At 39.4% G+C, this 22782-nt stretch overlaps 1 protein-coding gene across 1 annotated transcript in view; it reads left to right on the top strand.

Annotated features, from left to right (window-relative positions):
* Positions 1–3897: 3897 nt before the first annotated feature.
* The window catches only part of ABI1 (abl-interactor 1), a gene marked incomplete at its 5' end in the record, with an annotated part of 29777 nt that continues 10892 nt past the window's right edge, over positions 3898–22782 (top strand). The window contains 6 exons of the mRNA XM_009585734.1: positions 3898–4074; positions 13995–14009; positions 14740–14840; positions 18290–18430; positions 20618–20718; positions 21900–21980. Coding sequence (XP_009584029.1) covers positions 3898–4074; positions 13995–14009; positions 14740–14840; positions 18290–18430; positions 20618–20718; positions 21900–21980 — 616 coding nt within the window. The remainder of the gene's footprint in view (positions 4075–13994; positions 14010–14739; positions 14841–18289; positions 18431–20617; positions 20719–21899; positions 21981–22782) is intronic.

The following is a 22782-nucleotide window of genomic DNA, read 5'->3' as shown; positions in this document are numbered from 1 at the left end:
CATGCTGTAGCACGTGGGTAGAGTGGTATCTGCAGCACAGAAAAAGAAGAGAAAAGAACAAATATTTGCTGTATCGTTGCTGTGCTGCACTTGGCCTTGAGGCTACTTCTGAGTGAGCAAACAGTTAAATTTTAACTCTACATCCTGTTGATCAACTGTTTTTTTTTCATATGGTTTGAAGCAGACAGATAGTAGAGGCAGCTAATCATTAGCAGTTCCTTCACCTTCCAAGCTTAACTTTGCTTCTGGGATTAGCTGGCATGGTCCCTAGCACCCAGTTATAATGGCAAAGTGGTTTGTTTGATGGTTTAGTTTAAATTTGCTTCCCAAAGGAGACATGTGCTTTTGGAAGGGCTGTCTTCTCCCTCTTCTCCAAATCAGTACAATGCTGGACTTGTTTTCTGCTGGATTATGTTGTCTAGGAGTGAGAATTCCATGCCTGTTCCCCAAATTTTAAATTATGTTATGTTTCAGCATAGGCCAAGCATACTTGAAGCTGGTCTGACTGTTTGCTAGTGCTTGTTAACCTGTGTTAACCCAAGCTGGTTTGCCATACACCGCTCCTCTCCATCTTTGATGTTTAAAAGTAGTTTAGCATGAAATCACAAACTAACTACTGTTTAGCTGTCTTGTTACCATATCAGAGCAGACAGTCATAGCTACAGGTGCCAAGTGTGGCCAGAACTTTGAGAATGGTCTAGTTTGGCTTACCTGGTATATGTGGCCTGTCTCTCTTGGGAATTAACTGGCTGGGTGGATAGCTATGCTATCCTGCTAAAAATTGCTTGTGTTTTGGGTTTTTCCTCTTTTGGAAGTGAAAAACATTGCTTATGACTAAACAATAAACTTCAACATCAAGCAAATAGACATAAATAAAAATACAAAAATGAACAACTGTTATATGCTTTGTTTTATATAATGATCCCATAACAATTAATAACATGAAGTCTTTATAGATCTAGAAAAATTAATTTCTTTTTGAAGAAGCAAGATGCTGTCTAGTAGCTAATGGGCAGCATATTGCTCTGGGCAAAGCATATGCTGGGAGCCTTTGCTTTGCATAGGGGCAAAATATTGCCTTGCTTTTCCAGTGTGCCAGATGTGGTAAGAGTTGCAGTCTCATTTGCTTTGAACAGTGAATTAGTCTCTTGCACAGACATGCCTGCATGCCGTTCAAGATTTACATATGTGCCATAAATTGCTGGCCCTGCACTGTGGTACAGATAGTCTTCTCTTTGCTTGGTTTACATTACTGAAATCCATGGAAGGACTTTACAAAATGCTTTACATTTAATTTTGGATAAGCTGTCTGATATAATTAATACATGCTCTTTTCCTGTTCTAAGGGTTTTTTCCCATTAACACGAATTTGTTGCAAGATTACTTAAGTAATTTTTCAAAACATGTATGGTACAGCATCTGCTCCTGGAATTTCTTATCCTCTGCCCTAGTAATTAATGGAATTTTCATTGTTCATTGCAGGGAGGAAAAGTTAGTCTTCATGGACTACCTGCTGGCAGAAGATGCATTTTTTTGTACTGTGAAGGACTTTGTTTTGTTTTGTTTCTTTTTTATTTTGACATCTGCTTTAAGAGAACTGTTAGTATAAAGATGCATTTTTGTCCATCTACTGAACAAAAAATGAATTTATTAGTAACAACAGATTCTGTTCATGAGAATGAAGAAGCATGGATTTATTTCAAGGGGCATAGTAGTATTTTAAAATACCCTCTTTTAAAACATTGTAGTATGTGCCTTAAATTGATGTTCTGCTTGGCCTCCCATACTGCTATGTTGTTTAGGTGACTCTGTTAAATAAAGTTTTTTTCACCTATGCAGTGCTCATGTATTACAAAATATGAAGAGTTGCGTATTGTTGAAGAGTTCTGTAAGATAGTTTGAGACCTGGTATTATCGTTGAACAAAAGGGTTCAGGTTGTAAGGAGGAATTGGAAGAGAGATGATCTAAGAACACATAGCACAGCACTCATAATGTTTCTTGATCTTGCTGAAAGCAAACTGAAAGGCAGAACTAACATGTATATTTTAGTCTGTAAAACGAAAAGAACAAATAATAGCTGGAGTTGAAGAAATACAGGTAGTCTTGTTCTTAAGTCTTCACTCCGTTGTCTGTGAAATTGGCTGCCAGTGCAAATATGGGTGCAGTGGCTGATACCTGAGACCAATGTAGTGGCAAATGCTTGATATATAGGATTGTCTCATTTGGAAAGGTGCTTTTTATTCCTGACTTTGGGATTTTTCAGAGCATGAGTATTTAGAACAATAAAGCTTGATCCAGAGCTTTATTTGCATATTTAATTAACTTATTCCAAATAAGCTAATGCAGACATACACATTTAATGTCTTGCATTGCTCTGAAAAATTGCAACTCTTACTTCTATTAAGATTCCGTGCGCTTCCAAAGTAAAAGAACCTTTTGCAATGTTACAAGTTGTCTGTTATTTAGCTTTAAGCTGTGAAAACAAGCTTGCTTGATATCACTGCTTTTAGGTGCTTCTCCACTTGTGTTCCCACTTGTCATCTGCAATGCCATGTATCAAAGCTGTTAAGGAGGATTTTATTTCTTTCTGTACTTAGGAGAATTTAAGATTATTTGAGCATGTGTACCAGTAAATGAAAAAAACAGTTCAATTGAAAGCATTTCATAGTGAACTCTGAACACTGAATGCTGGCTTTCCTAGAAATGGTCATTTCCTGGATGTTTACCTTGCTTTTTTCATCTTGCCTCATATAGAAGTAGAGTGAAATATAAACTAATTTTGTGCTTCATCCTTGACTCTGCTTCACTAAACAAAACCTTGCACATCACAATATCCATGTTAGATTAGGCTATTTCTAGAGACATACCTAAACGAGTACTGATGGACAAGGATTTTTCTTTCTTTCTGAATCTTGACACTCTGTTTCAATGACAGTCTTTCCAGGAGAAATAGATGCTTACAGACTTGAGAATTATTTTCCTTAGTGGAAAAAGGGGTGGCTTGATAGGTTTTGTTCAAAGTCACTTCGAGTGGTGTTTTTTGTCAGATACCATCTCCTGCAATGAGATCATGAGGTTCTAGTAGGTACTTAAACCAGTAAATTCAACCCCTGAATCTTGAAATAGGCTTCCTAGAGGTGGGACTTCCTATGGCATCTGATGCTCGGTTTGTACTTGTTCTACTTCAGCTAGGGTTTAAGCAGTGGTTATATTGCACGTAGAAGCATGTGTCTGTTATGTGAAGGTTAGTTTGATCCTTCACAGACTGCTGGGCTGACCTTTTTTTGTCTCCTTACGTTTTTCCTAATAAAATGATGGAACTCAGCATATTTTATATTCCTTTACTTGCATCTTTAAGGCTCTGTTTCATTCTTTTAGTAAAGCTGCTATAAACAGTATGACTGAAACTAGCCTCAGTGCTGAAATTAGTCCTTCCCTATGCAGACTCTTACTCCGATATGCACTGATGGCTTTGCCGAAAGAACTTGCCGCACAGACTTCCCAAGCTTAGTCCCCCTCTGGGGCTGCAGGCAAAGTGCTTAACTTGTCTGTCCTGGTTTCCCAGCTGTGGAGTTAGAGTAATTTATTACTAGTGTCAGCCATAAGAACGTTGAGGGTTAATCTCCAAGTACTGTATCTGCATAGTGTCTTTAAAGTGTCAAAGCAGTAATGTATAATTGTAATTTTATTACTAATATTGGTTATTTCATTGAAGTGTAATTTTCAAACAATGTTCACGTAGATTAAACTCATTTCATCAATAAACTGGCATCCTTCCAGCAGCATTAACTCGGTTCAGACTCTTTGTCTTATAGTTAAGCCTAAACAAGTAGATAGCTCTGTAAAGAAAACAGCAAATGCCTAAAGAAACCCATACTTTCTTGTTTTTAATCTAGACCGTGGACATCCATAAAGAAAAGGTCGCTCGCAGAGAGATAGGCATTTTGACGACCAATAAGAACACATCAAGAACTCACAAAATTATAGCGCCAGCGAACATGGAACGTCCTGTAAGGTATATTCGAAAACCTATAGACTACACGGTGCTGGATGATGTTGGCCATGGCGTAAAGGTAAGAATACCTGGAGACTTGAGGACTCCAAATAACACAGACCAGGAGATAGGGTCAGGGCAGAATGTTACTGACATTAAAATGTTTAGTTCATTTATGGTAGGAAGGAGTATGGGTTTGATATGCTCCCACGTACAAACATTTCAATAACAAAATAGATTGTTTTATAGTGAGGGTTTTTTGAGCAATGTTTGCCATAACCTTGTGACTGTCAGTGGTAGTCACAGTGTCTGGAAATAATGGCTCATGATCTTAGGCTAATGACTTATCAAAAAAGCCATGACTGACTTTTAAAATTATTACTCCTTCCTCCTCTGATTAAATTGTCTCTGCCGCTCCCTTTATTTTTTTTTTTATTGAGAAAAATTAAGTAATCTGTTACGGGGAAACTGGCTGGTGGGGTGGGGTTTTTTGTTGGTTTTTTTGGAGGGTGGTCAGGAGAAAGGGGGTCAGCTAGTTGGCATTTAAATCTCAGTGGCATTTGATGTCTCACTCCCATTTGTGCTTTTGGACAGCCTCATTTTCCTTTTCTCTAAATAAAAGCCTTCATAAATTAATGTCTACCTCCCTTGAAATGGTCATAGTTGAAGTGAATTAATAGAATACCCTTTGCTCCCTGGGCATCTTTTTATAAAAAATAGCTTTGTATCCCCTTAGAGCAGGCCTTCCAGGTATATTCAGTTCACAACAATCTTCCCTTGAATGGCATTAAAAAGCTTTTATTCAATACCCATATATCCTCTAAAGCTTGATGCGCTCTGGTCAGTCAGTTGTGCAGCTACGTCAGCCCATCATGTGCCCTTTGAATCGCTGAGCTCTTGAGGAACAGATCTTTCAGAATTACTCGACAAAAGTGTGCCAGGGTACCTCCTGCTTCATAGTAACCCTCCAAATGCCCAGAGGAGTCTAATTCCAACGCAAGTTAGAAACCAGCTCTATAATATGACAGCTCTAGGCTATGAATTAACGTAGTGACTTTGGACTACCTGATTTTTTGTTTTGTTTGTAGCTAAACCTGTAACTCTTAGGGTTGCTTTACACTAATAATTTAAGACAGACTGGATGAAGCACAATCCTCTGTAGAAGCCTGAAAGACATGCCCTGAATTGCTGTAAAATAGAAACATTGGGGTCAGAGAAATTGATAATTTTTCAGTACAGTCTCTGCATTTAAGGAGAGAGCTCTATGAATAGAGAATACAGGAATCCACAAATTCAATGTCAGGATATTGATTTCTGCATTTAAGTGCTCCAGGGATCAAGTGCTGTGGAAGACTTTTCAGAAGTAGAATAATTACTGTTAGTCTCTGAAGTTGATGCTTTGCTGAACTACTTGTATTGTGCGGGCTCAAAACAGGTTGCTTCATCCATAAACATTGAAATAGTTAAGGTGCAGCGGTTGCATTTTCCAATATGACTATTTGTTTTTAGGGGTACTGGTGTCTTTATTTTTATTAATGTGACCCTATTTGTGTAGGGGGTGGAAATGAGGTGCTGTTTACCTATATCTAGGTAGCTCTTAGGGAACATTTTTAGTAAAGGTTTTTTAAACTGTTAGTGGTTTAATTCTATATTAAAAACTTGGTCTGTTCAGCGGTAAAATAGCTTCCAGTAATAATCAAATTAGGAACCCATTACAAGGTAGCTACAAATTATATCTTGCTGTTGTTTCTTTATTGAGTGATTTGCCTAAGTCTGTTTTTTGACTGTTGAAGGCATGAAACACTTAGTAGAAAAATGATTTTGGTATTTTCTATGTAGACTTGTTACACGTATGAAATAAGCCGCCAGCCAGGCCTCAGGTATATAGTTCAAGATGGCTGTCATGCATTTGACACCTTCACCAGTGTTGACATTCACTGGACACACTGTTGAGAAGAGTGGGCTGAGGTAGTGAATGACATAATTACATGTTTTTAGCCATCATATTACTGGGATTCTGAGAGTGTAACAGATCATAGCTTTGAAGGAAGTAGCTTGCTTTGTCTGCAAACCTAGATGTAGCTAGTGCTGTTATAAGGAAATAAAACCAAATCAACTTAAGAAACTGGATCAGGTCCTGTTGGAAATCAGCACAAATAATGGATGACGCTGAGAATCTGAGTTGCTTCTTGAACGTACAAATTAGGGGGAAGCATACAATAAATTGAGTTACAAACTTTGTCTTGTCCAGAATGGTCTTAGAAGATGCTTCAGACTCTGTTAAGTCTTATTTTCTTGACCAAAGATTTCACTCCAAGTTGGACAGCAACATGTCTGATAAGACCTTAGAAACCATGTTTTTCTAGAGGAAAAGAAGTTTGAGTTCTGCGTAGAGCAATTGTCAATTTGACTAACTTGCAGGTCCTTGAATGTCTTCTGCTGTGGCAACTGTCAATAAAATACAGTACAACACATACATTGACATTTAAGTATTAAAAAAAAATTATGCAACACTTTGAAATCTGTAGATGACCATTTATTGTTGTTAATGGGACTCTCTGTTGTCTTCTGGTGCAGGATTTGATAAAGAAGCACAAAGGAAAAATACAAGGAAGAGGAATCAAAGATACAGGCTGGATTATAGCCTGTTTCTGCTTTTATTTATTTAATGAAATACTGATCCTAGGAAAAATGTCATTAAAATATGCAGTATACTTTAGGGGGTGATCCTGAATTGTTTTATATAAAAAGTGTAAATAAAAATACTGTCTCACAGAATTAAAAAAAAAAAGAAAGATAGATGGGTAGTCCTCAGAGTAAATGTCTTCCCCTGTACATCTTCCAGCTGAGCAAATGCAGAAACACCTCCTATGCATACTGACAGCTCATTTTCTTTGTGTGTGTCTCTGGTGCTTCTCATGGCTGTGTAGAGGGGACGCAAAAGCAGATGCCTACACTTGAGGCATGGAGAAGGGCTCTACATGCCCCCCTCTGTCTCACATGCATGCAGCAATTTGGGGGGGAGCAGGTGATGAGGGTGGGTGTGGCAGTGAGGGTAAGTAGCTGCTCTCTATAGCAGGTTTCCTCCCTGATGGGACACACCTCCTTGGAAGGAAGGCAGTGCTGTTTCTTCCTCCAGCAGCTTCTTAGTAGAAAAGCTTTTGTAGAGCATCCTGGGATCGCAGAGGTGCTTTCTCCTTTGGCCTGAAAGCTGCATGGCAGCCCCAAGCTGCCCCAGCTGCTCCACTCCCTGCCCCTTCCCTTTGCAGGGGCAGATACAGACAAAGTCTCCAAAAGGAATGAAGTTGCTTTTTTTATATGTGTGCCTATGAGGCCAAGGCTAGCATCAGTCAAAATCAGGAGGGCTTTTAAAGTTGGTTTGCTAGTGAGAAGGCTTTCCCTTGTAACACAAACAAACTCCAAGAAACACACAGGCAAGCATATTTGTCTGTTAAGTAGTTGCTCAGCTGTCACCCTCTGGGGATAGGGGAATGTAGCTGAAGTAATTCTTGGTAAATAAGAGTAACTGTCGTGATGTGAGAGCCTACCTTCCTGTGTAGAGCTTGACTTAAAATTATTAGGCAGAGTCTACTTTAACATTTCCTTCCTTCTCTTCCCCTTCTTTTGTGAAAGGAAAAAAAAAAAGCAGTGTGCCGGCAAATAAATAGGTCAAATACAATTACTCATACAGAAAATCCTCAGTTTAAGAGGGGGGAGAAGGAGGAGGAAGCTTGGAAGCTGCCTTAGAAGCCCTGAAGTTGGCCTTTGAATTTATTACAATCTTTTTTTTGAATAGAAGGCAGGTGGAATTGCAGCAATTTGTAAAATGGCAGCTAAGTAGGAAATTGAAATGATGCCTTATGGTAAAGGCAGATAAAATGTTGAATACATGCTAAATTGAAATGCCTAATAGCTGTAATTGGATCGAGTTTGTTTTATGGAACTAACAGTTCTTCAAAACCAAACTTGAATTGTATATGAAGATTGATCACTTTTCAGCTTTGTTTTAAGAAAAAATTCAGAATTTCATCACCATAAAACACTTGCATTTCAGTGCATTAGAACTGTAAGAAGCTTTATAGCCCAGGAAGTCAAACAGTAGTTAAGCATTCAGAAATCTTTCTCAAGCAAATGGAAGTTGAAAGGACTCCCTTAAAGTAGGGATTGGGCCAAAACTTATCAAATACTAAGCTTAGAGAAGGGAGCCTTGCTCTCACCCTTGTTATGCTTCTCAGCCTGCCCTGCTCACCTGCAGCCCTCATGCTCGCATCTGTGTCAGTGCAAAAAAAAAAATGCAGATGAGGTGCCGATGTGAGGGTGGAAGGCTACCTATTAATAGTGCCTGCTTCCCCTTTAGGGTAAGACCTTTTATGTGTAGCTACTTGAGTATTAACTTTTAAATAATTCACTGTAATAAAAACAAAGGGAGCCAGGTATCCTGAACCTGAGCTTCTGCTGCCTTTGTCCCTTTATTAGCCTCTATCAGACACTCACGCTTCAAAGGATGTCATGTTGCCAGTTTCATTAATGTCACATCATCTCTCTGGGGTCATGGCCAAACAGTAAATATTGCTGTAAGGTAGAGAACGCTTCTCTGAGGGAAAAAGTAACTCTTCTTGTTGCCAATTCTAATGACTCTGTTGTGAGTGTTGATGCTGTGTGCTTTTCATAGGGCACTTGCTGCTGGAAATTCAGAAGTGTGCGTAGTGTCATCTGATGTAATGCAGGTTTCAAGCCTTTCTGCTTGCAAAGAAAACTATGAGGTCTCTTTATTTTCTAATTTCTTAACTTCCTAATTTTGAAAAGAATTTTTTTTTATATTAACCTTATTTTATTGTAGCTAGATTCAAAGTTACCAACCCGAAGAGTTCAAAAAGCTTGATGTATTTAAAGGCAGGAATCTCGGTATCTTTCTCTGAACAAGACTACTGAGTGAATAATATTAAGTTTGTCTATCATCCACAAGCAGGTTTTTGTATGTTAATAGCAGTTTAATATTTAAAAACACTTTAAGGTTAAATGTGACTTGAAAATTTTTGCCTGCTCAGTTTGGAAACTAAAAAAAAAGAATAAAGGAGAGAGAAGCAATACTGACAAGCTACATCTGGTTACTGTGAAGAGAAGTAATTACTAGGTTGCAAATAATACTGGGAGAGGTTATAGTTAAAAGATAAAGGTAAAATTTCACTGAAGAGAGACTTACCTACTCATGTTCAATTTTGAAAGAAAAATTTATTTGGAACCTAAGTTTTCTCAAAATAATCTGCCTTACAATAGACTATAAGGAAATAAAGAACAAAAAAAAGGCTTCTGACCCATTCTGATAAGGAAGTTGAGACACAGGAATGATTTCTTTAAAACTGCACAGAACTAGTGGCAGAGTGTCTGATACCCACGTACAATCTGCCTTCGGAAAAACAACTTTGATTACGCGTTCTCCCTAAGTCCGTATCTTGATATCTGTAAGGAAACCATGTTCTAGACTTGGTGCTTTACTGTATACTTTTCTCAGGCATCCCATACCTTCATGAACAAGTACCCTTCGAGCTGCTTTTCCTGCTCTGACTGTGTCACCTTGTGGTATTCCAAAACTGCTTCACTGATGAGACAGGAGGCAATCTTGAGCAAAAATCTATGAGGATGCCTGTGGGGCAATTGAACTGCGTAGCCGCAGATACATAATAGCACTTGAAAAGGTCTTACGGCCTTTCTGTAGGCATGTCTCAGATAATTCTGCCTTGACTAATAAAGGAAATACCTTTTTAAGTAAAAGGGGAGGTTGACTAAAAAGTCATCCAATGCAATCATGTTTTTTTTCTATTGCGGTTAATGGCTGTGATTACTGGTCAAAGGTAACAGATCTAAGGCTGGTTATTGCTTTTACACAGCATACATATTGAAGTTCTGAGTTTGCCAGACACTTACTGTTAATGCAGATTAGACTGGTGCAGTAAACTTTTGTTTCCATTGATCAGCATTTGTATTGGATGGTCTTTAATGTTGGTTTTCAGTGATCCTAGGTATGGTAGGATATAGAGTGAACCTGGCTCTTTAAATTCAGGAGTTGGAGAAATAGTGAGCGACATACAGCAAGGGAAGTACAACTGACCTGTGTAGAGATTTGAAGTTTCTGCAGTCTGAAATTGGAGAGTTCATAGCTGAAATGTTCAGGAGAAACTTGCTGGACATCAGTGTGATAAGGATTTCCTCCTGCGTGCAAGTGGCCTTTTGTATTTCTGTGCTTATAGATACATTTGCTCACATAAATTAGTTGTGTGTAATGTCCCTAGCCTAGTTTTCCAAACACAGTTTATAACTCAAATAATAGCTTTCTGGTTCCCTGAATCATGACTAATGTTCCCCCATGACTTGTTACTTGGCATGGAAACTATTAAAAACAGTTAATTAGATGGCTGCCTCCTGAGGCCAGCCAGTAGAGTCCTCAAATGTCTGGACATCCTTTGGCTATCAGTAGATACTCCTGATTGCCTCACACCCTACCCTTTCATGCTGTTCTTGGTCTCGTCCTTTTTGCCTCAGTTACAGAAACCTGCAGTACTGCCTTTGTCAGCAGGTATTTTTGTATTGTTTAGACTACCAGAACTGAGCACTCTGGAATTGCCAAAATAGTTGCCTTAAGCAAGTAAGCCTCTTGGTACTTACAGTCAATGCTCGACTGCCCCAAAACATTGCTTCTCCTGTCAAAACCCACAGCTAAAATTCTCAGTCCAGGTGCTCTGAATTCCTGGCATCAGTTACAGAAGCAGCCTCACTTTTGGCTTTGATAAATGCCTTGCATGGCTGTTGCAAACAGCTGTTTTGCCTTAATTGCATTACTCCTTTCCAGCCCACTGCTGGCTCTCAGTCCTTGGCCAACCTGCTCTCCCACACTGTCAAAACCCTGTGGGTGTGCCACTGCCCTAGCTGTGATCTAGAAATGCAGCGAGGTTGACTTCTATTTCTTGAACCTGAGATTGTGTTTTCTTTCTCTTAATTTTGTGACAACGCCTAAAACTTTATCCAGGACTGCCACATGCGTGGCGGGTTTTCCCTGGAAAGGCAAAATTGTTCTGCTTGCTTCTTTAAAATATCTCTCTGCTATGATGCTTGCAAGAAACCCCAACCAATACTGCTGCTTACGATGCTGTCTTGTTTCTGGGAGCATCCTAATCTGTCTAGTTCTCTGCCTCGGCATCGCAAGCATCCCCATCAAGCCTACACACTGTGTTTTTGTTTTGATGTGTACGTCATCCAGGATCCTGGTATCTGGCTGAAAACTGTCTCCGGTGTGTACAGTAATACACTAGCAGGAAGAGAAGGGAGTTGTGATCCTTACAGCTTCTGCGCGAGTTCTCAGTATTGCTGCTCTTCATTTGACTTAGCCTTTTTCCTTTTGCACCTCCTATCTCTTATTTTATAGATCCCTCTCAGAACAGTCTCTTCCCTCTTCAAGCTGTGAACCTTATGCGTGCTACTGCTTCTCTTCCTCATGCCAGGCATTTCCTTCCTTCCTGACTGTGACCTTCTCGGTACTGATCAGGCAGTTGGTGATGGTCATGTTCTGCCAACAGGCTGGATGGCCTAGAGGCATTTGTAGAGGGATGCTGGAACCTACATTAAACATGTACCTGCTTTTCCTTTTGGTTTTCTGCTGTCTTTTTTTCCATTTTTCTTAAAATCATAATGGGTCTAGACCCTGCTGCCTAAACTGTTCCCAGTTCCAAGCAATTTTTTTAATTGCTTAGAAAACACTACATTTGGTTTTCAGACCAAGAAATGCAGCAAGGTTGACCTCATAAGCTCAGCCAATAAATAGAAGAAAATGTCTCCTCCTCATTAATTAGCATATTAACCATGATTAAATAGCCATATGGTTCATCTCGCTTCGATTCATTTGCTTTCCTCCCTTACTTCTGTCTTCTGGATTAGGAGTTCCTCTCCCATAAGAATCCTTGTTGCCTTTGTGTTCCTTCCTCCTGTGTTTTCCTGCCTGTATGACTCTTGTTTATATTGACAGCAACAGAGAGAAGCAGTATGACAACAGTTACTAATTCTTCTGCACAATAAAGTGTGTGTATCTGTCTGTATATTGTTTAACTGGTAGCAAAAGAGATCAAGCTCACCTGATAGCAATAAAGGTCAAGAGCTGTTGGTCTTCAGATACATGTTTAGTATGTTAAACAGTACTTAGCAGTAGAAAGGTTTGAAATAAGATGAAGATTCCTGAATCATTGCAAGATGTTGATATTCGTATTGTTGCTGCAGCAGAGGCAGAATGTAACAGTGATTAAGGAGGAGGTGGAAAGACTCACCATAAGTGCTGAGTGACACTGCATAAGGGAAGGAGAGAGAGGAAGCTTTTTGGTTTTATATTCTTGAAGCAGGCAAATTTAGTGGTAGAGGCTGGGTAAGAAACCATGCCACCCTTCCTTTTAAGCCTTTAAAAAGTTTTTATCTATGGCTGCTGGGGAGGGACAGGACCAAGAGTTTCACTTTTTGGTCTCTTAACAAATTCCTTGTGTTATGCCATTGCCCTTGGCAACTGGTGAAGTAAGGGGAAGGGTCACATATTCCTGTGAGAGGGGAAAGCAAATTTCATTGCTACAAGCCTGTTTTAAAAATACAGCACTTGGGAGATTACCCTGGCATCCTGGAAAACTGAGCCTTCATGTTTATTCATGAAATAAGTATGTGGGGACAGAAGTGGTTTAAATGCCTTAATTCTCCCACTCTGCTGATGAACCTCTGCCTAGACTGGGATTGAATGGGATAACTTTCAAATTTACTTACCACAGCTAAACTTTTTCATTTGAATTTTGGAGCGGGTTTTGTGTTTCTGTTGTTGTAATATGAATAACTTAAGGGCAGTGGCTCTCAGCCTCTTTGGTTTGTAAACCCCAGCTGTTTTTCAGTGGTTTTGCAGCCCCTGTCAGAAATCTCACATACGCACATTGATGTATAGCATGTTTTAATTATTTTTCTGAGTTCATGGATGCCTTTAAACTGGTCTATGTTTCTTGGAGGAGGAGGAGAAGGTGCAAAACGCAGTTTGAAAAGCTGTGCCTTAGGAGGCTTGTTCTGGAAGTGACAGTTTATTTCCAAACAACCTCAAAAATAGCTTTGGGATTATTTTATGTTTGGCGTTTTGTGTTTGCTTGGTTTTCTTAAATCAGTGAAACTAACCCTTTTGCCCATTCAAAAACATGAGTCTTCCCCCCCCCGCCCCCGAATAAAATTAGAGAACCCAGCTTATTTAAAATTTTACATTTGTTTTCCTTATGAGGCCAAGTTTTCATAATTTTTTTTTCCTCTGTAATCACAAAGGCTGTAAAAGTGATATAGTAGAGTCATATAATGACTTGATTCTAAGAGCTAAAATTTCAGAATAACAATCGTTAGAGCACTGCCAACACAATTTTGAGCAGCCAGCGCTGTGCTGGCTTGAATCAGATTTCAATCAATAAACCAGAGGTGAAAGGCGCTGCTGCTCATCCTGTTTGAGAACTCCCTTTTCTTTATTTACCATTCAATGCAGCAGCTAGGATTTCTTCAAAACACATGAAGGTTAAGTGTCAAAACAACAGGCAAGTCTGTTCTGCACCGTATAGCTGAAACTGGTTTTGTGAACAAATTCTTAAGTGCACGTTGCCACTGAAATAGCATCCATTTGTGTTTGGACTTGAATGGTCAGCAAAGGGCTTTTCAACCCTTTACTGCCCATGAGGAGCCTGGCAAACAAATCTGGCAAAGCTTAGCCTAACTTAATTTTGACATAAGTGTTTTTCCTGTGGTCACTTAGTCAGAGACAGAACTTTCAATGACTAAGTGAGCCAGTAAAATCTCTGTTAGTGTACATCTGTCTGGGATGTAGCTAGTTATCAGTAGACACAAATGATTTTTTAAAAAATGTGATTATCTGTAGTTTAACCTGTCCTATCAGTTGTGATGGATCTGCCATTAATTTCTACCTTTTTCCCCCCTTTTTTTGCCAACGTTAAGTGGCTAAAAGCCAAGGTAAGAAGTGTTATTTCTCCTTTGACCCACAGTGCCTCATGTGACTGATAGTAGAGGCTGCAGAGCCATTAAAACTGAAAACTAGCGCTCTCTTATGCTCTCCTCTGCTTTCCATAGGATATTTAGATTAAACATGCTATACTTGATTTTTTTTTTTTATTTACAGCGTTTAGCGTGTGTCAATGTATCTGTGATACATTGGCATCTGCATTTATACATAGATACATTAATTTCTCTAACACATGTAGTGCTTTGCTCTGAATTCAGTAGATGCCTTGATTCCCTTCACTTACATTTTTTGCAGGAGACTTCCCAGACAACCTGAATGACTCTGCTAGTCAAATAGCAGGGGCAAATTGAGAAATTCTGGGCCTGTGCTGACTGTACTGTACTGTCAGTGTTAAAGTTTGATTTAAATTATTAACACCCGGAGATGAACACAAATGTGGCTTCCCTTTAAAGAAAAGAGGATATAAGAGATTTGTGCATGAACCTGTCAATTGCCTACCTTTCTGATGTCTGTTGTAAATTAATAGCAAAAATAACATTAAGCTTGTATCTAGATTCTTTGTATTTTCTGGTGTCTGTCTTGCGTGTAGCTGAAAACTTGCTGTTTGACAGCTGTCTGGGAATTCTCACTTCATATTCTTACACTTTAAAAAAAAAAAAAAGCTGTCAATAATAGAGCTGCTCTGTTATAAAAATAAAATCATGTTTTCCCTTATTTCAGCATGGAAATAACCAGCCTGCAAGAACTGGCACCTTATCAAGAACAAATCCGCCTACACAAAAACCACCAAGTCCTCCCATGTCAGGCCGGGGAACTCTGGGGTAAGAATGAAGACTGCTTGGTGTCCTGCCTGTGTAATAGAAAGTTTTAATTGTGCCGGTGTTGGTGTTTCTTCAAAACGTGGATAGATGGCAATTCTGATTGCATTTAGCAAAAAACACAATTACCTTTTCTGTATAAACCCTTTCAGCTGCACTGACTCTTATTTTCATGATGGCCTTTTGAAAGAATGTTTTTTCATGGGGGATGGATTTCTTACAGATATGGGTAAATGAGGAGGCTATTGTTGTTCCTGATTTTTGGGGAGAAATCCCTAGTGACACAAAAGAATATCAATAAGGTTTTAACTTCAGTGGGGGAAAGACTTCATTGTTAAAGTTTTTGTCTACTCATTTCTCAATGTTATAAGAGGTATGAAATAGCTATTGGTGCCGTATTTGTTGCGTTACCTAAGCAAAATTCGTGGCATTGTGAACACATTGGCAACATTGATTCTCGCAGGCTTGTGCATTTTTATTTTTATACTTAAATGAGGAAGGATTTTGCTATTCCTGAGTCGCACTGTGACCAGAGTTCCCTGCTGTAGCATCTGTTTTGCTGCTGTGGACCTGTGGGGAGTGAAATCTGCTTATCTTGGTGTGCCAGCAAGTAGTTGTTGCTAGGGACCAAAACATTAATACTTGAGAAGCTCAGAGCATGTGCCATATGGTTTTGTCTGTGCAACATCTTCCAAAAGACATCCTAAACAAAACCTTCTACCTATTTGTCACTCTCGGTCTTTCCTTTATGCTATGGGGGACTGAGGCACTGTAAAGCTGGCTGGCATGGTTGTGTTGTTTTCTGGTATGTTGTCTGGGAGAGGTGGGGAGTTGGAAAAATGATGAATAATGAGACTGAACAGGATGGGGATCAGGAGCAATGGTCAAGGAAAATTAGGAGCAGCAACTCCTTTTTTTGAAGACTTAGTGATTTTTAATCCTGGTTTGATGCTTTGCTGCTTCATGATGGCAGTGCTTGTTGTGTATTCTGCAGAGAAATTACCCTAGAGGTTTCCTCAGCATGTTTTATGAAAATTCCCATTGCTCAAGGGCATGCAATCAGTATTCTAATTGTTTCTCTTATCACAGCTGAGAAAGAGTTGTTTATCAGCCCTGGGAAGCTGGGTAGCGCTTTCATGTCCTCTTGGACGTTTGCTAGTGAAACAGCAGCGTTGATGTACTGGTGAGCTGTGTCTCTCTAATGCTCTCCCCTGAACAAGCCAGAGCTGTTTGGTTGCCTTAGCTGATGCCTGATAAGGATTAATCAGCTGAACGTCATTTCCAGATGAGCTTGACAAGAGGCAGCAGTTGGCTGAGGGGGAGGAATAATGTGGGTTCATAACAGATTTCTATCTGCCCTTCTTGTTCAGGAAGTACAGCTCTTGTCTTGAGCAGCCGTGTTCTGCCAAAGCATGAAATATCATAGGCATGACTGTTTCCCTAATATATGCAGAAAAAATTGCTAGAAACCGCAAGGATACTACTCTTCTCCCTTTGATCCAGAAAACAGAGATAAGCGTGTAAAATCAGGACGAGCTTGGTGTGTAACACGGGCCTTTAAGTACCTGCTGCCTGTTGTGCAGCTTGTCCCTCCAAGGCAGGACTGTCTAAAGGAATATGGTGGGGAGGGAGTCCTGCAGAGAAATCGCTCAGGCTGAAAAGGGAAAGGGACTGCATGAAGCAGGGGTCTCTTCGCCAGACCAGGGAGAGACTGTGGAAAACCTTGGATGCTCATGTTGGAAGTACTGCAGGAGAATGAGTGAGTTGCTGGAGCTGGATGGAGCGAGTAGTTGCAGTCATGCCTTGAGGGCCCTGGGGCTTGAGCTCCCTGTAGCTCTTGCTGGTGGCAACAGGCATCAGCACTGCCCTGAAGCGTTGGGGGACAGTGAGGCGGGGAGCGCTGGGCAGTGTCAGGAAAGAGTATTTTCCTCCTTTGTGTAAGGCTGGCAGAAAAGCAAAGGGAAGGATTGGACTTGAGTGATGGATTTATTTTTTACTTCTCTGGTGCTTAGGAGTTTGAGTTCTTCAGTGAAGCTGAACCACGGAGAAACTGAGGCATGGCTGAACGTGAGGAGGTAGTCAGGGTTTGCTTTTGACAGTATTCTTAAATTGTACAGGCAAAATAAATAGTATTACAGGGCTGAGTAGTAGTTCCTATTGCCAGTCCATTGCAAGATAGAATACTTTAAAACATTAGTTTTCAAGGTTATTTCTGTTGGAAGCACATTTAAAATCTTCCCTGCTTATCATTTTATTTGATGGTATTTAGAGCTCTATCTCTTACAACTGGAATAAAAAGTTTCTTTATTTTTCCCACGACTGATCTCTTTTGGCAGATCTATAGGTGGTGGCAGTCTGCATATTAAAATCATCTGGAGTTTTTTGTATAGACAAACTAATTTACAAACACCACAGTGCATGCAAACAATTACAGAATTTCCGCTTTTCTCTTTGAGATGTTTTAATAATAAAATGTTGTAGTTAAAATTTAGTACTGTTGCTTTCCATATTGTAAAAAGGAAGTCAGTAAGTTTCTTAAAATACCAGGAAGCCACATAACTTACCAACTCAGTTATAAACAGTAATTGAACAAATTATTAAATGCAGTAGTTTAGTATTTTTGGTTTTGCTTAGCTGGTGCATTGCCAAATTCCACATCTTGCAAGGGATCTCTTAGTTACTGGTGAGAACTGAAGGGCTCTGCAATTCAGTACAATAAACACACTGTTCTTAAGGCAGTAATGGGTCTGGTAAATAGATCTCGAAAGATCTGTGTTACATTTCTGACTTGATGCAGTCTGTTAGGTGACCTTGGAAGTCTCTGGGCTTCACTTTCTTGGGCTGCAAAACAGAGACAATGAAGCTCATCTGTGAAGCACTTTAAGATCTGCTTAAGTGATATAAGATTGCTCGATTATTGCATGAAACAATGCTTCTAGGAAGAGCACTGGTGATTGCAAATGTAACTTGTTCTGTGAATCTTTCAGCCTTACTCCTGTCTTAGTAAGTTGAATACCTTTAGCCAAGAATGCTTTTAGGATGGTTAAGCATTCAGAGGGGAGGGGAAAGAGGAAATTGTTACAGTGGAAGAGTTTGTCATGTGCAGTGTACTGAAAGGTAACCCAGAATATTACGCAGGTGTAACTATTGTATGTTATGTAGTTCAAAGAATATATTTTGGGTGGTAAATTTAGTTCAGGATTTTTTAATCAGTTTATGTGCTGTAGGCTAACTTTTATGGATCTATCTACATAAGAGCACTTTAGAGAGTTGAATGTGACCTGTCTACCCTGCCCAGTGGAATTTGTTTAATATACTGTGATTTGGGTCACTGTGCAGTGATCTCTCATGAAAACTTAAGAAAACAAATGGCTTCACTACTTCATTCATTTATCCTTTTGATCTTCTGATCCTTTATCTTTCTGTCTTCAAATCTTTTTTTCCGTGACCAGACGAAATACTCCGTACAAAACCCTGGAGCCAGTCAAACCGCCAACAGTCCCCAATGATTACATGACCAGTCCTGCCAGACTGGGCAGTCAGCACAGTCCAGGAAGGACGGCTTCCTTGAACCAGAGACCAAGAACACACAGGTAGAGCGTTTTCTCACCATAACTCTTTCCTGCCTTGGCATGCTGATGCTTGCTAAAGTCACAGAAAAGCTTTGAAGCTTTGTGCCTGTTGGCTTTTTGTTGAAAGGCAAAAGGTGAGTTATTCTACAACTCTGCATTAACAGAACTTCACTGTATTGATGACTTCTCTAATACATAGAAGTGTCTTCGTACTCTATAGAAGCCTTGTTGTATGTAGCAACTTACTTCCATAACCACAGGCCTTGTTTTATATAATCAATTTGTTTTGTTCTATGGTATTTGTTTCCCAAGAATAAGCAAAACTTCAAAATTTATGCAGTTGCAAGGTGGGGTAGTGATGAGTACTAATGGGTTTAAAGCTGCGTTATTAATCTTAGCCTAAAATACACTTGGGCTTTTTTTTTTGTTTGTTTTCAAGACCACTGATTGCAAAGGGAAATTTCTGTTGATTAGAAACACTGTGATGAAGGTAGTCTGAAAGAGCTGATTGCCTTCTTTTGGCTAAAACGTAATGCTCATAATCAGTGCTAGCATGGTAGAAGTAGAAAACAAAACCTATTCACAGAGCAGGTATTGGCATCAGCCAGTTGCCCACGTGCTTAAGGGCTTTGATGAAAGAGTAGTGTGTGTTTTGGGTGAGAAGGGTGTTCTGAGTGTACCTTGGTTTGGTTTTTTTAATGTAATTTTTTTCTCAAACTGCAAGACTAGATCTTTCTCTGAGCCTCTTGAGTGAGTTCAGTTTTTTCAATTTGATTTTTATCATAGGCTTCAAACTGCACGGAAAAAACAGACGAATGAATTCAATGTAGTTAGAAGTAAGATGTTAGCTTATTTTTTAGATAGCTTCTTTCTTAATTTTTTTTTTTTTTTTTAAACTCCCAGTAGGCAGTTAAACACTAACGGGGCTTGAGGGTGTGTTTTGGATGCAGTTGATCGTGAAATAACTTCTAAATCTGGCTGCAATGAAGATCTTGTTAATCTGTTTAGCTGGCTACTGTGAATGCTCCCTACTCTTGTCTCACAAGATCTTCTTTTATGTAGACTGCAGTTAGAAATTCAGCCGCAACCATGGTGACAAGATCAAGGTCTTCAGCAGACAGAGCACTAATTTTGAAGGAATTATCTTGGCTTCCATTTCAGCTCACTGATTTTCTTTTTTGTAACAGTGTTATTTTCTTAAGATATATTTGAATGATTTGCGCTTGACTCTTGACAGCACTGATTTGTAGCTACCCAGGAATGGTAAATAAACTATAACATCACTGAATACTCTTTAATTAGCATGGATGGGTTAAAGTGGTGTTTTGGCTTCAAAACATCTTGACTACTTAGTTCCCTTTATATTATCCATTTAATCCATGTAAATTCAAGCCTTGGCCTAAGGAGTGCTCTTGGATAAGAATAAGGGCAGATTCCGCCTGAATCTTGATTCTTTTTCAGCTCCCTCAATGAAAAGAAGTGTTACGGCCTCCAAAGACATGTGCAGAAATGTTATCCAGTAGTTCACTAGAAGTATGTTCTGTAAAAATCTGTAGTGCTGGCCTCTAATTTGTATATTGTATAATGGTACTTAGACAAATTGTGACCTGGCTGTACTGTTACCTTCCAGACTTAGAAACAAACTTCTCGTACACAAAAAGTGTGTGCATGGGCAGGGGGGAGTGTTAGATATACAGAAAATTATCCACACCACACCATACCCCAATTGGTTTATTGTGGCTGTTCTCAGTTAAAAAGTTCTCAATCTAAACTTATGTTCTGCATAGAGGAAATGTTCCTTCAGCTGACAGCATAAATAATCTTAAATAATTGTTTATAGTTTAGGCATGAACTCTTCCAGCCCCAGCTTATTACTTTCAGTTATTACAAGGCCTCTGAACGATTCCTGCAGTTGTTACTCCATTGCCTAGAACTGGTATGGTTGCCTACCTTTTTATTTTTTTAAGCATTTAATTAGACATTTTATGCATAGTGATTTTATCAGCTTAGCTAATCCATTTATTAGGGGTGTAATGCATCCAGGCTTGATTAGCTCTATGCAATTGTAGGTAGAGACAAACACATTTTATAGGGGATTTTTCAACAGTCTGTAATTGAATTAGGCTAGCAGAGCTCGCACAAGAAGTGTGACTGTTGATAGGCCTTTGTAGTAAATGCTGTGCTAATACTTGTGTTTTTCTTTTATAGCGGTAGTAGTGGAGGAAGTGGCAGTCGAGAGAATAGTGGAAGCAGCAGTATTGGCATTCCCATTGCCGTGCCTACACCTTCACCGCCAACCATTGGACCAGGTATGTGGGACTCTTCCCATGTTAACTTAAGGCTGTAATGTGAGTCATTTGTGTTTGCAGAGGGATTTTGACTGAATACGGTGGAGTAGAAACTGTCCTGAAGTACAGTCCTAGTCAGGAAATCTCTTATGAGTGCTGAGTGACATCTGAAGTTTTACTTCTTTACCAAAAGTACTTGCAGAACAATCACTTACAGAATAACGGATGGTTAAAACACCTTTGTCGGTCCATGTTTTTACAAGATAATCAGGGCGGCGGGGATAGAAGGAGAGGTGTATCCTTTTAAAGCTTAAGTATATTTTTAAATGCCTATCTACAATTTGGCATTTCTGGATGCCCTGAGAAGCAGCAGCAACTATGTACATGTTTGATGGGAAATGTTGTCTTCTGAAATAGCCTGCTAACTTTACCATCTGCCAATGATTGTATGTACATGTTCTTTTTTTAATTAAATAAAAGTCTTTACTTCAAATGAAACGCAGAAGATGACCTATGAAAACACTGCTAGTAGTAGAATTTAGGCTTATGCACCAGTGTTTACACTACGATTACAGTCTGAAGTTGCTAAACTATGATGGAGATCATTGAGAGAGGCAGGAGAACTACTGTGTGTAAGACAGCACAGCAGTAAAAGAGAACCGTGCAGGATCTCTCGGCATCAAAAGCATACTCCCTTGTCTTTAAGAATGATGAATGGTGAGAATGTGTAGGATCCTTCTTTATTATAAGCCGGCAGGATTATTATCTTGGTAATAAACCGACTTAGTCACTTGTTTACTATCTGTGTATTTTGTAAACACATAAAGCTAACTTGCACAAGAAAACAGTGGAGTTTTGGTGTAATGTAATTTTGCTATTGCACCTCTTAAATCTCTGTTCCTCAGATGACAAGTCTTCACTTTCTTACGCACATGTAGGCTTTCCTTTCCTAGGTGTTTCTGATCCTGCAGTGGTACAAATAGGCATGGAATCTTACTATCATCCGGCATCCCATGAAAAATAATGGGAATAAAGATCTGCAGGTACAGAACCCTGTGTAGGATCAGGGGCTGAGTTTGTATCAGTTGACCGAAGTTGAATTTCTGTATTTATTTGGGAAGCCTATCAAGTGCCCGTGCTTTCTTATTTGTTTTTTTTTTTTAAATATATGGCCTAATTGGGAATATAAACTATTTTATTAGCACACATTTCTGTTCCTCCTCCTCCTGGAGCCCCGCCAGCACCACCACTGCCACCACCTCTCCCGATGGGCAGTCTGATAGGTGAGACTTGTGTCAATGCTGAAGTGATTGCAGTCATGCTGCATAATCAATAATCATCTCTTCCTAATGGACTTAGTGAGGGTGTTTTTTCTTCTGTAGTGGGGTCTACATGATTTTAGTATAAAAATCAGTTCTGGGATTTTTTGTTTGTTTGTTTGTTTTTAAACAAATCTAATCTCCACTAATTTCCTGTGGTTAAAGCCTCTGAAGGTAAATGCACAAGGTACGGGGAAAAGGCTGCCAGTTGCTTGAAATCTCTGTTCCCAATAAAGCTAAGAGCCATTAGTCTGATGTATAAGAACTCAAAATCAGCTTGAATATTGGTATTCTGCTGTATCACTCCTGCAGCTGAAACTAAGCCACAACAGTTGCACTCTGGATTAAAAATGGTAGCTGATGTGTAGGGTGATGTGTGTATTCTATCCTGTGGGCGTAAGGTGACTGAAAAGCAGAAGTGTCTGTCACAGTGGCTTGGGTTTGATTCTGTAACGCTGCAGGTGGGTGGCAAACTGGAAGACTTGAGGATACGAACTAACAGTTCTTGAAAAATTGCTTCAAGCATTACATATAGCTGTTAAGATGGGATCTAAAAGTAGTACTTTTCAAAACAGGCAGGAAAAAATAACCCCACCCTTTCCTATCACAGACTGATAACAAAATTCATTGATTGTGTTACAAAACTAGCTTTGGAGGCTTTGACCCACATAACCCTTTGCACTTTCTCTTACTGAAGTGTTAAGTGAAAGTGACTTTAGATAGCATTACAGGACTGCAAACTTCTGATCGCGCACTGTTTGTGTAT

The sequence above is a fragment of the Fulmarus glacialis genome, unplaced genomic scaffold (genome assembly GCF_000690835.1).
Source record: "Fulmarus glacialis isolate BGI_N327 unplaced genomic scaffold, ASM69083v1 scaffold43989, whole genome shotgun sequence".
NCBI classification, from domain to species: domain Eukaryota; kingdom Metazoa; phylum Chordata; class Aves; order Procellariiformes; family Procellariidae; genus Fulmarus; species Fulmarus glacialis.
Note: the sequence above shows the minus strand (reverse complement) of the source record. Positions and strands in the feature narration are given on the sequence as shown.